The 17730-nt window shown below is 50.2% G+C and overlaps 1 protein-coding gene across 1 annotated transcript in view; it reads right to left on the reverse strand.

The window, feature by feature from the left end:
* Nucleotides 1–17730, reverse strand: part of LOC144731165 (inositol 1,4,5-trisphosphate-gated calcium channel ITPR1-like) — a 233752-nt gene that overhangs the window by 180531 nt on the left and 35491 nt on the right. The window contains exon 3 of the mRNA XM_078612129.1: nt 286–401. Within this exon, the coding sequence (XP_078468255.1) occupies nt 286–401 (116 nt within the window). The remainder of the gene's footprint in view (nt 1–285; nt 402–17730) is intronic.

A 17730-nucleotide genomic window follows, 5' to 3' on the forward strand; every position in this document is an offset into this window, starting at 1 on the left:
GAGCGAGGGTTGAGAGAGCGAGAGAGCGAGCGAGCGAGAGAGCGAGTGAGAGAGGGTTGAGAGAGTGAGAGAGCGAGCGAGAGAGCGAGTGAGAGAGGGTTGAGAGAGTGAGAGTGCGAGCGAGAGAGCGAGTGAGAGAGCGAGTGAGAGAGCGAGTGAGAGAGGGTTGAGAGAGTGAGAGTGCGAGCGAGAGAGAGCGAGCGAGGGTTGAGAGAGCGAGAGAGCGAGTGAGAGAGGGTTGAGAGAGTGAGAGTGCGAGCGAGGGAGAGAGAGCGAGCGACTCACATGCAACTTCTTGAGGAGGACGGCATCCGGCGCGTTGTTGACCCCAGGTTTGGCCGCCTTCCAGAACTGCTTCTGCGCCGAGTAGCGGTTCATGGGGCACATCTTGAAGAGGCAATCTGCGAGCGCTCGCCCCCCACACACAACAACGACAACACACAACAACGCACGACGGAGCGCGCGTTAGCGGGAGCACGCCTCCGATTTGGGCGACTGGCCCGGGGTGGCACGGCTCGCGATCGGAAAGGTTGCGAGTTCGAATCCTGGCTGGTTGACTCAGTCCCATCATCTGTCGAGGGTCAGTAAAATGAGCGCACACCTTGTCGGAAAGTCAACGGCATTTGTCCTCATGGTGAGACTCGCCCCGGCCATGGGAAGGTGGAATTTCCAACAACTGCCACATTAGAGCGGAAAATCACCGCCGCCTTTGATTCATTTTCAAGCGAAAGCTGAAAGCGTTTACGTGCGAGCCCTGTCCGTCCGCACGCTCGTAACGCGGGGTCACGATCGATTGCGTGCCGAGGATCCAACACGAGCGAAACTTCAGTCTTGTCGCCATTAGGGACTGATCCCGTTGAAAGCTGGCAATCGCGATCAAACCACCATTGCTCCAACTTGGAAAGTACAATGCAGAGCAAAGAGGGCAATTCATTAATACACAAAAGGATTTGGAACTGACTGCTACCCCCAATAGCTTCCATACTGTTAAATAAATACTTTCAATGTTGGAAAGCGTTACATAATCCGTGCAAGTGCATGTGAATATTTACTGACTTTTTTAAAGTCACATCTGTGCTTAAAGTTATCCCTGGATTGGCTCCCAGTTCAATTCCGGGTGGATTAAAATATTCTCCGACATGCGTTCATCAAGCAACACGCTCCACTACCCAGCCACACACTCCACTACCCAGCCACACACTCCACTACCCACACACTCCACTACCCAGCCACACGCTCCACTACCCACCCACTCACTCCACTACCCACACGCTCCACTACCCAGCCACACGCTCCACTACCCAGCCACACACTCCACTACCCAGCCACACACTCCACTATCGAGCCACGCACTCCACTACCCAGCCACTCACTCCACTACCCAGCCACACACTCCACTACCCACACACTCCACTACCCAGCCACTCACTCCACTACCCACACACTCCACTACCCAGCCACTCACTCCACTACCCACACACTCCACTACCCACACACTCCACTACCCAGCCACACACTCCACTACCCATACACTCCACTACCCAGCCACTCACTCCACTACCCAGCCACACACTCCACTACCCAGCCACTCACTCCACTACCCACACACTCCACTACCCAGCCACACACTCCACTACCCAGCCACTCACTCCACTACCCAGCCACACACTCCACTACCCAGCCACTCACTCCACTACCCACACACTCCACTACCCAGCCACTCACTCCACTACCCAGCCACACACTCCACTACCCACACACTCCACTACCCAGCCACACACTCCACTACCCACACACTCCACTACCCAGCCACACACTCCACTACCCAGCCACTCACTCCACTACCCAGCCACACACTCCACTACCCAGCCACACACTCCACTACCCACACACTCCACTACCCAGCCACACACTCCACTACCCAGCCACTCACTCCACTACCCAGCCACACACTCCACTACCCACACACTCCACTACCCAGCCACACACTCCACTACCCAAACACTCCACTACCCAGCCACACACTCCACTACCCAGCCACTCACTCCACTACCCAGCCACACACTCCACTACCCAGCCACACACTCCACTACCCACACACTCCACTACCCAGCCACACACTCCACTACCCACTCACTCCACTACCCAGCCACTCACTCCACTACCCACACACTCCACTACCCACACACTCCACTACCCAGCCACACACTCCACTACCCAGCCACACACTCCACTACCCAGCCACACACTCCACTACCCAGCCACTCACTCCACTACCCACACACTCCACTACCCACACACTCCACTACCCACACACTCCACTACCCAGCCACACACTCCACTACCCACACACTCCACTACCCAGCCACACACTCCACTACCCACACACTCCACTACCCACACACTCCACTACCCAGCCACACACTCCACTACCCAGCCACACGCTCCACTACCCACACACTCCACTACCCAGCCACACACTCCACTACCCAGCCACACGCTCCACTACCCAGCCACACACTCCACTACCCAGCCACACACTCCACTACCCAGCCACACACTCCACTACCCAGCCACACACTCCACTACCCAGCCACACACTCCACTACCCAGCCACACACTCCACTACCCAGCCACACGCTCCACTACCCAGCCACACACTCCACTATCACTCATTAACTTGCTGAAAACATCTCCTGGATAGATATATATATGTAAAAGTATCTCTAAGTAAAACATAACTAAGTAAACAGACCAAGATGAGTCTCATTCACAACAGTGGCCTCAGTCAGAAACAATGAAGGTGAAGAAAGCATTGCACAGCGCAACGAAGCCAACAGAAAAACAGAGCGATAATAATTGCGTTTAAGAGGAGAGAACACTCAAACATGACCAGGTTATTCGAAAACCTGCCGTCAATGCAACATTACCTATGCACCACACTCATCGGTAACGCGGCCTGAATGACGGATACGTTGAGTTGTTGATTTGCGCGTGTTTTTACGCCGCTGGCACTGAACGCTGCCTCCGATTAAAATGTGTTCCGTCCCCATGGGGGCCGGCTTGAGAGAGCGAGAGAGTGAGCGAGAGAGAGCGAGAAAGAGAGAGAACGACATGGAGTAGGAAGAGAGGGGGTACAGAGAGAGGGGGGGCAGAGAGGGGGGTAGAGAGAGAGAGGTAAAGGGGTAAGGAGAGCAGAGCGAGAAATCTTTTGTAAAATATTTCATTCAAAAAAGGAGGGGGGTTACATAAAGCAAAGCATTAAAAAAAACGAAATGATGAACGAAGCAAAGTGCCGACTACACCGAGCATCTTTTTGTTTCCCATGACCGTAAAAAAAAAGAGGACGTGCATCAGAGAGGCGCGCAACCGGCTGGGCATGCGATTCGATCCGTGAAGACAAGTTCAGGGAACCATCGCTACGCCACGACTTCCTTCTGAATGCGCTCGCTCCGCACGCTCGCGAGCTACGAAATGCACAGCGACTCCCCGTTCGCGACACCCGCCGGACTTGCGCGAGTGTACGAGGCGCAAGACCACCGTTCACGGGCAAAGTGCTCCCAAAGTGCTTCATACGGTTTGCAGTGAGGATTAAGCTGACCGCTTTGTCTCCTCGCGATGGTGATCAGACACCCGCATCTCCCAAAGAGTCATCCAACCTGACTTTCTCACCACCGCCGCCGCCCTCGTCGTCAAATCATCGTCAGCATCGCCATGAAAGGCGATGCAAAATGTCAAAAACGATGTTCTTCGTAATTTACAATTCATTCATTCTGGTCATCGTTATTAAACATTGAACACTTCAATCTTGATTTGAAGCTTTCGTGACTGCAGGAATCCATACTATTATTTCATTTAAAATTTAGTTTATTTTTCTAGCTACGTGACTTTACCGAAAGAACCAAACATTATCAGAGTTATGTTTTTTGTTTGCATTATGGCTGCAGGTATTGTGGTCTATGCAAACATGACTCCTTGTAAAAAAAGGTGTCAGTTTTGTTGCCAGATAGAAGGGTAAAAAACCAATTATCATATTTTTACTGGCAAATGAGGTTCCATTGGTGAACCAAAAAGTATGTTCTTGGTTCTTTCGGTAAAGTCACGTAGAAGGGAAGTAATAAAATAATAAAAATAAAACATAATAAAATAATATAATTTATTATGTAAAGTCACGTAGAAGTGAAGTAATAAAATAATAAAAATAAAACATAATAAAATAATATAATTTATTATGTAAAGTCACGTAGAAGGGAAGTGATAAAATAATAAAAATAAAACATAATAAAATAATATAATTTATTATGTAAAGTCACGTAGAAGGGAAGTAATAAAATAATAAAAATAAAACATAATAAAATAATATAATTTATTATGTAAAGTCACGTAGAAGTGAAGTAATAAAATAATAAAAATAAAACATAATAAAATAATATAATTTATTATGTAAAGTCACGTAGAAGGGAAGTGATAAAATAATAAAAATAAAACATAATAAAATAATATAATTTATTATGTAAAGTCACGTAGAAGGGAAGTGATAAAATAATAAAAATAAAACATAATAAAATAATATAATTTATTATGTTTTATTTTTTAATTATTGTATTACTTCCCTTCTACGTGACTTTACCGAAAGAACCAAGAAGATGAATCCCAGCAGTCATGCAAAGCTTTAAATCGAAATTTAACCAAAGAGTGTTTAACATTTTCCAACCCACCGCCCCCCCCCCCCCATGTTCACCTTTACCAGGAACGTAACCCCACCTTTTCGAATTGGAACAAAAAGGTTTTGGCATTCGCGAATTCTTAATTGTCAGTTTTGTTGCTAATTCGCGAATTCTTCATTTGCGAGGAGTTTCCGAGAGAGTAGCCCTCGCTGTTAGCCAGAGAAAGGTGGATTGTGGGGGGGGGGGATGTCCACGTGGGATTGGGCATTATCCACCCACCTCTGCTCCCAACACGAACCCCCCCCTCCCCCCCATGATACTCTCCACCGTCGTCGTGCCGGTGGTCCGAACGTCACGTTCGCATATTACAATCGTCGCGGGCAAGACGGGCGACGCCCGGCGGTCGAAGGGTAATAGCGGAGTGGCGGACAAGGAATTGGTGGAACGAGCGAATGCACGGCCACGTGTGTGTGCGGGTGTCAGGGTGGATTGGGGTGGGGAGGGGGTGAGAGAGGCCTTCATCCAGCAGTGGACTGACCATGACTAATGATGCTGCTATCGGGTCGCGTGAATACCCCGTTGTTTTGGAATTTAAAAAAATGAACAACAAAAGATGCCCCCGTATGGCCTGAACAGACTGTGCACGAGGGGGTGGGTGGCCAGCACCACGCCCGTGGCCGGCTTTGTCTCCCGCACCGCACCCAGGTAACTCATCTGAGGCTGAGTCGACCTAGGGGAGGCCCAGGAACCGGTTGTAAAATCGAAGTCGGGTCGCACCGCGCGGAGCGTGACTCTCGGCGTAACGCCGCCGAGGTGTTTAACGAACTGCGCGACGATTACGATCGCAGCCTCCCCCTGCCAGCGTCCTCCTGGGAGCTGCGTGAGATGTTCCCACGCAGTTGGGGAGGGGGGGGGCCCGTGCGTGGGTAGGGTAGGGGGTGCGTTGCCGTTCTCCCATGCGCTACGATAATTTGCGATCGCGAAATCCGAACGGGGATATCGCGCTCCCCGCGAACCTCCCCGCACCGCCGCGGTGAAATGAATCCGGAGAAGATTTTAGTTTTCTCTCATCTTTCTTTCTCTCTCTCTCTGTCTGTCTCACTCGCTCGCTGCGATTTGTCTCGGAAATGAACACTTGACGGGTGCTTAACTGGATTACGCCGTTTCGGACGGGTGCTGTCAGTGTGATTCCAATAGCGGTGACTCAGAGCATGCTTTGTGCGCGAGTGTCTGTGTTAAGCGGTGGTGTAGCGGTGAGCGCTACGCTCAAAGCCAACACCCAGTGACGATTATCTGAACCGGTTCTGGGCATCTCCTCGGTCGGCTGAGCCTCAAATGAGTACCTGGTGTGGTGTGTAAAACATCGCCACTGGGGAGACAAAGGCGGCTGGGTGTGGTGTTGACCACTGACCCCCTTGTGTGCCGTGCCGGTCTTCAAAGGTGCACGTTTACAGCACTTTCCCCAAACAGTCTGTTCAGACTATACAGGGGATATTTGTACAGGGAAATTGAGTTTTCAGGTCCTTAAGGCGTACGGCCATTTCAATACGGGCAAAAATAATAATTGTTTTTTGTCTATTAGTTTGTGTTTCTCCCTTGTGATGGGACCGTCACAGCTAAAATTACTGCATCAAGTAATAGCTGTGACGGTCCCACCAGATTACGGAGACTTGTGTTGCCTCCGAAACGTCGTGATTTATTATTGTATTTCTATTATTACTTCTATTAATTAAATTTTTTACCTACGTGGCTTTACCGAAAAAGCCTAAAAGTATGAATCCTTGCAGTCACGAAAGCTTCAAATCTAGAACATCTGGAGGCTGCGTATAATTTCAGTTTTTTTTCAGTTTCATTTATTTGGTATAGGCCTGTGTGAGCCATTCGGCTCTTGAATCGGGTGCAACAGATGATTCACGAGCCCACCTTTAATTATTCTCGTGTGTGCTGCTGGCTGTTGCTGCGAGATAACATTTTGACCCCATAGAATTTGACCCCGCACCCGCCCCTTCGGGGTCAGAACGGATTTTTTAATATTATTTTAACCGCTCCTTATCGCAGCGGCTAATTCTGGCCAAGGCGGCATCAGCCACGATGGGTGAAAGTCGGCAATAATAATGGTTCTAGATTTGAAGCTTTCGTGACTGCAAGGATTCATATACTTAGGTTTTTATCCGGTAAAGTCACGTAGGTAAAAAAATAATAAAAGTAAAAATAAAATAAAAATCACGACGTTTCGGAGGCAACACAAGCTTCCGTCTTCAGGTGGAACCGTCACAGCACGATAGCTGCATCAAGTTTGCTGTATCAAAAAAAGCTCTTTACTTGATACAGCTATCGTGCTGGTGTTGCCTCCGAAACGTCGTGATTTTTATTTTATTTTCATTTTACTTTTATTAATTTACATTTTTTACCTACGTGACTTTACCGGAAAAACCTAAGAATAATAATAATGGTGACATTAGCGGTGATAACATTCATGCCAAAGATGATAATGATGATGGAGATGGTGGTGGTGGTGGCAGTGGCAGCAACGGCGATTGATGGTGACGATGCAATTAAATCCGCCCAGGTGGCTTGCTGAATGGGCCTTGCAATTCGGAATGGTTGTGAGTTCGAACCCTTTGCTCGTGGGGCTGACTCCGTCATATCTGTCATCACATCCTCTGTGTCGGATTAATTCACTGCCGCTCTGTGCTCTGAGCAAAACGGTGGTAGTCCTGTCCTGTGGATAGACTTCCACCACTGTCTGTAAGGGACCGTCCATAAATGACGTCACGCGATTTTGGACGATTTTTGCAACCCCCCCCCCCCCCAATCGTCACACGACGTCACAAAAAGTCAGAACCCCCACCCCCGCTCAAATATGACGTCACAAAGCTCTGCCCCCCCCCCAAATAAAACATACTTCAAATCGCTTTAAACTATTGTCATTGTAGTGCGTATTTAATGTGTAGCTGCACTCTGATGTTGTAGGAGAAAACATTTATTAAAAAGTATATTTAATTAAGTTGAACGTGTTGTCTATATTGATTTAAAGTTGCGCATTTTGACGTGTCGTAACATTTCTCAAACCCTACCCCATCCCCTCGTCACACATCGTCGCAAATGTCTGACCCCACCCCCACCCCCCTAGGTGCGTGACGTCATTTATGGCCGTCCCCTTAGCACGGCGTCGTCATCATCATCAGCAGTCATGGTCAATCCACTGCTGGATGAAAACCTCCCCAAGCCGCCCGTTCGCCTTTCCCTCACGGCACCAGCGATGCAGCGGACGCAACTTTGTGTCTGAGATGACCCCCACAACACCACCCAACCCCTCCCCATGATGAGGTGGGGAAGGAATGACCCGGGGAGATACGTCCGAGCGATGCAAATTCGCCTCTCGCCTTCGTGCGCAGGAACCCCGTGGAACTTTGATAACTTCGATGGTTACGGGGTTTTTTTGTTACTCCCAATAACACCCCACCACCACCACCCCTACCACCACCCCACAATCACCACCACCACAACACCACCACCACCCCACCACCACCACCCCCACCACCTCACCACCACACCACTACCACCACCACCCCAACACCACCACACCACCACCACACCACAATCACCACGACCCCACCACACCACCACTGTACACTAGTTACTGTAAATCTGATTCTGTACAGCGAATACTTTACATTGGATACTGTACATCGAATACTGTACATTGGAAACTGTACACCGAATACTGTACACTGCACGCTGGATACTGTACATCCGATACTGTGCACCGATTACTGTACACTGCACGCTGGGTACTGTACATTGACACTGCACGCTGGATACTGTACACTGGATACTGTACACTGCACGCTGGATACTGTACATTGACACTGCACGTTGGATACTGTACATCCGATACTGTACACCGATTACTGTACACTGCACGCTGGATACTGTACATTGACACTGCACGTTTGATACTGTACATCCGATACTGTACACCGATTACTGTACACTGCACGCTGGGTACTGTACATTGACACTGCACGCTGGATACTGTACACTGGATACTGTACACTGCACGCTGGATAATGTACATTGACACTGCACGTTGGATACTGTACATCCGAGACTGTACACCGGTTACTGTACACTGCACGCTGGATACTGTACATTGACACTGCACGTTTGATACTGTACATCCGATACTGTACACCGATTACTGTACACTGCACGCTGGGTACTGTACATTGACACTGCACGCTGGATACTGTACACTGGATACTGTACACTGCACGCTGGATACTGTACATTGACACTGCACGTTGGATACTGTACATCCGAGACTGTACACCGGTTACTGTACACTGCACGCTGGATACTGTACATTGACACTGCACGTTTGATACTGTACATCCGATACTGTACACCGATTACTGTACACTGCACGCTGGGTACTGTACATTGACACTGCACGCTGGATACTGTACACTGGATACTGTACACTGCACGCTGGATAATGTACATTGACACTGCACGTTGGATACTGTACATCCCAGACTGTATACCGGTTACTGTACACTGCACGCTGGATACTGTACATTGACACTGCACGTTGGATACTGTACACTGGATACTGTACACACTGAATGCTCGTCGTGGCACAAATGTAAATTGTCACGAGCTGCAGCTGAGACGAGTTGAGCGCAGAGCCCAATTTAGAGTGATGGGTTTCTAGTGCAATCATTGGATGTCTGAGCCGAGATCGTCAGCTCGCACTGATCACAAACTCAGTCTTTGGTGTGGCTATGTGAGCCCATGGGCAATATATTGCTATAAACAATATTTAAAAAAATGTATATGCTATGTAAATAAAAACTAAAATTTGCTAAACGTTGGCCACGACATCTGGACTTGCCTTCATGTAACAATGCATAGATTTCTGTATATATGATTGTGGTTATGGTTGTACTTTATACATCCCTAATCTCTGTCATTACATACAATGAAACAAAAAAATGGTAAAAAAATAAAAAAAACAGAGCAATGTAATACAATACACTATTAGACATTATTGTAAAAAAAAATTAAAAGTCTATCCCGTGTGTTAGTGAATTTTTTAAATATTTTAGGCAGGAAATGGGAGGGAATTTGTTTTAAAATGTAGATTTTTTTTTGGTGGGGGGGGTGGCCCTAGACCCCCTGGAAGATTTGGTCCCCCCCAATGTTGACTCCATGGCTACGGCTTTGTGTGTAGAGTGTATAGGTCAATGTGTTAGTAATTCATGACCGGGCTGAGACAATCAACCCACTACACTTGAGAGCCCGGTTTAATCACAACTCAGTCTGTGTGAGTCTATGGGTCTCTGTGTAACTATTTGGGTCACTGTATAAGTTTACAGATCTCTGTATGGGTCTCTGTGTAAGTCTATGGGTCTGTGTAAGTCTATGGGTCTCTGTGTAAGTCTATGGCTCTCTGTGAGTCTATGGCTCTCTGTGCAAGTCTATGGCTCTCTCTGTGTAAGTCTATGGCTCTCTGTGTAAGTCTATGGCTCTCTGCATGAGTCTATGGGTCTCTGTGTGAGTCTATGGGTCTCTGTGTGAGTCTATGGGTCTCTGTGTAAGTCTATGACTGTGTGAGTCTATGGCTCTCTGTGTAAGTCTATGGCTCTCTGTGTGAGTCTATGGCTCTCTGTGTACGTCTATGGCTCTCTGTGTGAGTCTATGGCTTTCTGTGTGAGTCTATGGCTCTCTGTGTGAGTCTATGGCTCTCTGTGTAAGTCTATGGCTCTCTGTGTGAGTCTGTGGCTCTGTGTGTAAGTCTATGGCTCTCTGTGTAAGTCTATGGCTCTGTGTGTAAGTCTATGTCTCTCCGTGTAAGTCTATGGCACTCTGTAAGTCTATGGCTCTCTGTGTGAGTCTATGGCTCTCTGTGTAAGTCTATGGCTCTCTGTATAAGTCTATGACTCTCTGTGTAAGTCTATGGCTCTCTGTGTAAGTCTATGGCTCTCTGTGTGAGTCTATGGCTCTCTGTGTACGTCTATGGCTCTCTGTGTGAGTCTATGGCTCTCTGTGTGAGTCTATGGCTCTCTGTGTGAGTCTATGGCTCTCTGTGTAAGTCTATGGCTCTCTGTGTGAGTCTGTGGCTCTGTGTGTAAGTCTATGGCTCTCTGTGTAAGTCTATGGCTCTGTGTAAGTCTATGTCTCTCCGTGTAAGTCTATGGCACTCTGTAAGTCTATGGCTCTCTGTAAGTCTATGGCTCTCTGTATAAGTCTATGACTCTCTGTGTAAGCAATTGCTGCCCAGGTTGAGACCACGGTTAACTCACTGTGGTTGCGAACCCGGTATGTAATCACTTGCTGCTCAGATCTGGATTCGAACCCAGGCTCTCTGCATCTCTGACTTCGAGGCCACTTCGGTCCCTTCTCGAAGAAGAAAAAAACCCAGAAAAAAACCCCACAGAGGCACAGCTGGTGCGCGAGCCAGAATCAGAGTATTCATACTGGAGGAAATCCAATGAGCTATAAAGTTCTTCTTCGTGGTTCTTTCGGTAAAGTCACGTGGAAGGGAAATAATAAAATAATAAAAATAAAACATAATAAAATACAATTCTCACGACGTTTCGGCAACATCGCAAGAACAGGGCTGTCTTTCCGACAGACCTGTTCTTCACCTGAGGACGGCTGCTTGCGTTGTGGCCGAAACGTCGTGAGAATTGTATTTTATTATGTTTTATTTTTATTATTTTATTATTTCCCTTCTACGTGACTTTACCGAAAGAACCAAGAAGATGAATCCCTGCAGTCACGAAAGCTTTAAATCGAAATATAAAGCTCTTGTTTTTCTTCACAGACGTCCAGTGGTTGTTTCATAAACACAAGACGAACCCCTAAGGAGGGAGGGGGGGTCCCGGTCCCACTGTGCCTTTTTGCCTTTGGGGCCGTCCATAAATGACGTCACGCGATTTTGGACGATTTTGACACGCCCCGCTCGTCACACGGCGTCACAAAAAGTCAGACCCCTTCCCTCAAATATGACGTCACAAAGCTCTGCCCCCCCCCCAAAATAAAACATGCTTCAAATCGCTTTAAACTATTGTCACTGTAGTGCGTATTTAATGTGGCGCTGCACTCTGATGTTTAATTAAGTAGAACGTATTGTCTATATTTATTTAAAGTCGCGCATTTTGATGTGACGTCAAATTTCTCAAACCACCCCCCCCCCTCGTCACAAATCGTCACAAATGTCTGACCCCGCCCCCCCTCCTAGGTGGGTGACGTCATTTATGGACGGCCCCTTTTGACATCCGCCCCCCCCGTGACCCGATTCCTCGTGGGAAACATTCCTCGCACGAGGGAATTCTTCACTGCGGCACGATGGGGGTGGTTCGGGGGTTGGTGGGATTGGCAGCAGAGGGGAGCAGCAGGTGGGTTGGGTTAACACATTCCTGCTGCGGAGGGAGCTGGTAGGAACGTTGGGTTGCTCGGTCAATGGCCTGCAGGGTCAACGGCGGCGTGGTGTATTCCGCAAATATGGCCGACTGTGAGGGCGGGCACAAGCCGGCGTGAGTAGGTTAAACGTTGAGTTTTATAAGGGCACCACGGTGTGACCAGCCCCTCCCCACCCAGCCCCACCCTACCCACCCAGACCCTTCCCACCCAGCCCCTCCCCACCCTCCCCACCCAGCCCCTCCCCACCCTCCCCACCCAGCCCCACCCCTCCCACCCCCCACCCAGCCCCACCCTCCCCAACCAGCCCCACCCTCCCCACCCAGACCCTCCCCACCCAGCCCCTCCCCACCCTCCCCTTCCCACCCAGCCCCTCCCCACCCTCCCCTCCCCACCCAGCCCCTCCCTCCCCATCCAGACCCTCCCCACCCTCCCCTCTCCACCCAGCCCCTCCCTCCCCATCCAGACCCTCCCCACCCTCCCCTCCCCACCCAGCCCCTCCCCACCCTCCCCTTCCCACCCAGCCCCTCCCCACCCTCCCCTCCCCACCCAGCCCCACCCTCCCCACCCAGCCCCTCCCCACCCTCCCCTTCCCACCCAGCCCCTCCCCACCCTCCCCTCCCCACCCAGCCCCACCCTCCCCACCCAGACCCTCCCCACCCAGCCCCTCCCCACCCTCCCCTTCCCACCCAGCCCCTCCCCACCCTCCCCTCTCCACCCAGCCCCACCCCTCCCATTTTTGGATTCACGACGGACGGACGGACGGACACAATAATCCCCTGTGGGCTGGTGGAACCAGGAGGTTCCTACCAGTATAACATTGGGCCAAATCCCACAATCTTGAACGCAGGTCGCGGTGAAACTTCGTTTTATCGAATTACATTTTCTTTTTCATAATGAAGGTGTTTTGGGTTAGAGCGCTTAAGTATAAATGCGTCGTGACCCTCCACCACCCGACGCAGCCAGGAAGGTTTGTCACATAAACAACACGCGCCAATTAGTTACCACTTCAGCCCACCGGAGTGTTGGGAGAGTAAATCCACCCACATTTGTTTGTCAACAAGGTTTCAAGGTTCATGTATTAGGTATAGCCCTGTGAGCCATTCGGCTCTTGAATCGGGTGCAACCGCAACAAACAAAAAACAAAAACATGAACAAGAAAACATCTTATAGTGACTATGTGCAAACAGAAAATCCAAGAAAAGACAGCAAAATATTGCAGAAAAATCACCGTACACCAACCCTGTGCAAATATCCCAGTGGGATGCAAGTCAAACAACAACAACAACCACAAGACAACTTAGATTAAGGCCATCAGTCTATCTCTGTACTACAACAAACAAACATAGCCAAACCAAAACACTTTTCGAAAATCACCAAAATAAAGCCATAAAAGCAATGAAACAGTGATCATAGGAACTGTGACCGAATTGTCACAATAAACGACATAAACAACATGTACTACCAAACTCTGCAGCCATAATGGTAGGTTTTTACCCTTTTAACTGGTACAAAACTGACACCTTTATTCAAGGCATCATGTTTGCAATGACCACAACACAAGTAGTCAATAAAGCCATAGCTGGCTGCATTAGTCACTCCACAACAGTAGGAGCATCAGTGGGAGTATCAACATTTTTCAACAACTCACCAACACCCCCCACCACCCCCAACCACCCACAACCTGAACATTTACCCCCCCACATCCCAGTTCCACAGCTACCCGTGTGGATGGCGCCGTAGTTATTTATAACCGCCTGCAATATTGATGCGGTCTGTGGCCGCCGTCGCAAAATAAAAAAAAATTTCGAAGCGAGAATCTTTTTTTTTTGCTGATACGAGAGCCCCGGGGAGGAGGTAGGGGGGGGGTGTCGTGTAGCGATGCGTTAACCAGAGGGATTGGCCTGCCGGAGCTTCCGACGATTTAGCAGACTGCTTGGGGGGTGTGTGGAGAGGGCATGGTGCTGTTCGCGAGCACGCACGGGTTAATCACACACGAGTCGGTGGCACTAGCCTACGTCTGTGTGTCTATGTTGTGCGTCTGTGTTGTGTGTCTGTGTTGTCTCTCTCTGTGTGTGTCTATGTTGTGTCTCTCTGTGTGTCTCTCTCTGTGTGTGTCTGTGTTGTCTCTCTCTGCTTGTGTGTCTGTCTGTGTCTATGTTGTGTCTCTCTGTGTGTCTGTGTTGTGTGTGTCTCTGTATTGTCTATCTGTGTGTCTATGTTGTGTCTCTCTCTGTGTGTGTCTGTTGTGTCTCTCTCTCTGCTTGTGTGTATGTCTCTGTGTGTATTTTGTGTGTCTCTCTCTTTGCTTGTGTGTCTGTGTGTCTCTGTGTGTCTCTGTGTTGTCTGTGTGTCTGTGTTGTGTGTCTCTCTGCTTGTGTGTCTGTCTGTGTGTCTATGTTGTGTGTCTCTCTCTCTGTGTGTCTGTGTTGTGTGTGTATCTGTATTGTCTCTCTCTGTGTGTCTATGTTGTGTCTCTCTCTGCTTGTGTGTCTGTCTATGTGTGTCTATGTTGTGTGTGTCTCTCTCTGTGTGTTTGTGTGTCTCTGTGTTGTTTGTGTGTCTATGTTGTGTGTCTCTCTCTGTGTGTCTCTGTGTTGTCTCTCTCTCTGCTTGTGTCTCTGTGTGTCTATGTTGTGTGTCTCTCTCTGTGTGTCTGTCTGTGTCTCTGTCTCTGTGTGTCTCTCTCTGTGTGTCTCTGTGTTGTCTCTCTCTCTGCTTGTGTCTCTGTGTCTCTGTGTGTCTCTCTCTGTGTGTCTATGTTGTGTGTCTCTCTCTGTGTGTCTCTGTGTTGTCTCTCTTTGCTTGTGTGTCTGTCTGTGTATCTATGTTGTGTGTCTCTCTCTGTGTGTCTCTGTGTTGTCTCTCTCTGCTTGTGTGTCTGTCTGTGTGTCTATGTTGTGTCTCTCTCTCTGTGTGTCTTTGTGTTGTCTCTCTCTGCTTGTGTGTCTGTCTGTGTGTCTCCGTGTCTGTGTTTTGTCTCTCTCTCAAATTGAGTTCTACCTGATGACGGTTGCTTGTGTTGCAATCGAAACGTCGTACTCTATTATTTAATTCATTTCCTTTCTACGTGACTTTACCCAAAGAACCAAAGAGTCATTCCTGCAGTCACGAAAGCTTCAAATCAAGTTCTAGCCTGCGTCTCTCCAGTGGCGATGGTCGCACACCGCATCGGGCACAACTCATTTGAGGCCGAGTCGACCTAGGGGGAGGCCAGGGAACCGGTTCGGATAATCGCCGCCGGGATCGAACTCGGGTCGCCGGGTTCGCGGCGCGTTGTGATCAACCACTGCCCCGACATACACACAAAGATCCCCCGTATAGCCTTAACAGACTGTAGGGGCAAGTGCTGTTAGCGAGCACCTATGGCCAACACCACGCCCGGCCGCCTTTGTCTCCCTCGTGGCCATGTTTACACACCGCACCAGGTACTCATTTGAGGCTGAGTCGACCTAGGGGAGGCCCAGGACGGATTCAGGCAATCGTCGCTGGGTATTGACCGTGAGCGGGAATCGAACCCGGGTCGCCGGGTTCGTAGCGCAGCGTAGGGCTCACCGCTGATCATATAAACAAAAAGACAAAGATCCCCCGTATAGCCTTAACAGACTGTAGAGGGGCAAGTGCTGTTAGCGAGCACACACACCTACACAGACGTTAATCACGCATATACAAACTCGCACACGAAGGGCATGCATCATGCACGCAACTATACACACGTACAGGCAGCACATATACACGACCACGCAGGCATGCATCACGCAGACACACACAGAGATAAAGACACCCCCCCCATCACCCATATAGCCTTGAACAGACTGTGCTGTTAGCGAGCACCTATTAGGGGCCGTCCATAAATGACGTCACGCAATTTTGGACGATTTTTAACCCCCCCCCCCTCATCGTCACACGGCGTCACAATGTCTGACCTCCCTCCCCCTAGGTGCGTGACGTCATTTATGGACGGCCCCCTTAAGGCAAACATGGCACGCGTGGTTGTTTACACAAAGCCAAAGATCCCCCGTATAGCCTTTTACCAGATTGCAGGGGCAAGGGGTGTTAGCAAGCACTTATGAAGGCCGGCACGGCACACGAGCAGATGGGTGACCAGCACCGCGCCCGGCCGCCTTTGTCTCCCCAGTGGCAATGATTTTACACACCGCACCAGTTACTCATTTGAAGCTGAGTCGACCTAGGGGAAGCCCACGATCGGTTCAGATATTCGTCACCGGTGTTGGCCGTGAGCGGGAATCGAACCCGCGTCGCCGGGGTTCGTAGCGCAGCGTAGCGCTAATCCGTTGCACCACCGCTCCCCACTCACACGTGCACACACAGTGACACACACACACTCCACACCGCGTCCTCTGGGATTGAACGTTAAAAAGAAACCATTCCTCGCAGCATCCCATTGCAATCTTCTCGCAGCTGCGCTTCGCAAAGGTCACCGTGAAGCGATTCCTCTGCGCTTGAGAAAACGTTCCCTATAGCCACGCGGAGAGGGCGTGGGGGGGGGAGGTAGCAGCGATGATCGTGAGCGATCACAGGCAACGCGTCTTCCACCGCCAAAAAAATGCACGCGTGTTGAACTTCTTTCGCACCCTGCGAAGCCAACCGCGCTCATCGGAAGACCGCGCGGGGGCCTCCGTTCTCACCCAGAGCGCAAACCCAAAACGGTCTGAAGACGAGAAGCCGCCGCGCTCCAAACCAATCGGACAACGTGGAGCGTATTCTTGGGTTTTTTCGGTAAAGTCACGTAGGTAAAATTTTTTTTATGAAAATAAAATACAAATAAAAATCACGACGTTTTGGAGGCAACACAAGCCTCCGTCTTCAGGAGGAACCGTCACAGCACGCTCGCTGTATCAAGTAAATGAGAAATTCCAAGAGATCCGACCCCGTATATATACTGGTTGAGGGGGGAGGAGCCAGGACAGGCCCCTGGATAGGAGTTTTTTTATTATCATGGTAAGGTTGGTGCGGCGCGCAACCACAATGGCAAACTGAAACGGGGGGGGACGGGAGGGACGGGGGGACTTCAGTGGGCGCAAGCTCGGACGGACAAAGTCTCCTCCGTGCCGTCCTGTGACATAGGCCCCCACCGCTCCCAACTTCCCCCCCCCCCCCGCCGCCCTCTCCTCTGACCGGTCACTCGGTCGTTCGCTACGGTAACAGACGCGCCGTCAGCCACCACCGCCAGCCCCTCACCCCCACATACTCCCTCGGAGTTGTGGTGCCGCCAAGGTCGAGAAAGCTCGAGGCGAGCCAGAGGCCGTCGTAGCGCGGTTTGGCTACGTACGGTGCGAAAGAAATTCAGCGTGCGACTTGGGGGGTGCCAAGCCCCTCAACGAACCCCTCTGTACGGCGACGACAAAAAAACACATTCCTGCGGAGGGAGCTGGTGGGAACGTTGGGTTGCTCGGTCAATGGCCAGGGTCAACGGCGGCGTGGTGTATTCCGCAAATATGCCCGACTGTGAGGGCGGGCACAAGCCGGCATGAGTAGGTGAAACGTTGAGTTTTATAAGGGCACCACGGGGTGACCAGCCCCTCCCCACCCAGCCCCACCCCTCCCACCCCCCCACCCGGCCTCTCCCCACCCTCCCCACCCAGCCCCTCCCCACCCTCCCCTCCCCACC

Source organism: Lampetra planeri, chromosome 38 (genome assembly GCF_965212315.1).
Source record: "Lampetra planeri chromosome 38, kcLamPlan1.2.h2, whole genome shotgun sequence".
Classification (NCBI taxonomy): domain Eukaryota; kingdom Metazoa; phylum Chordata; class Hyperoartia; order Petromyzontiformes; family Petromyzontidae; genus Lampetra; species Lampetra planeri.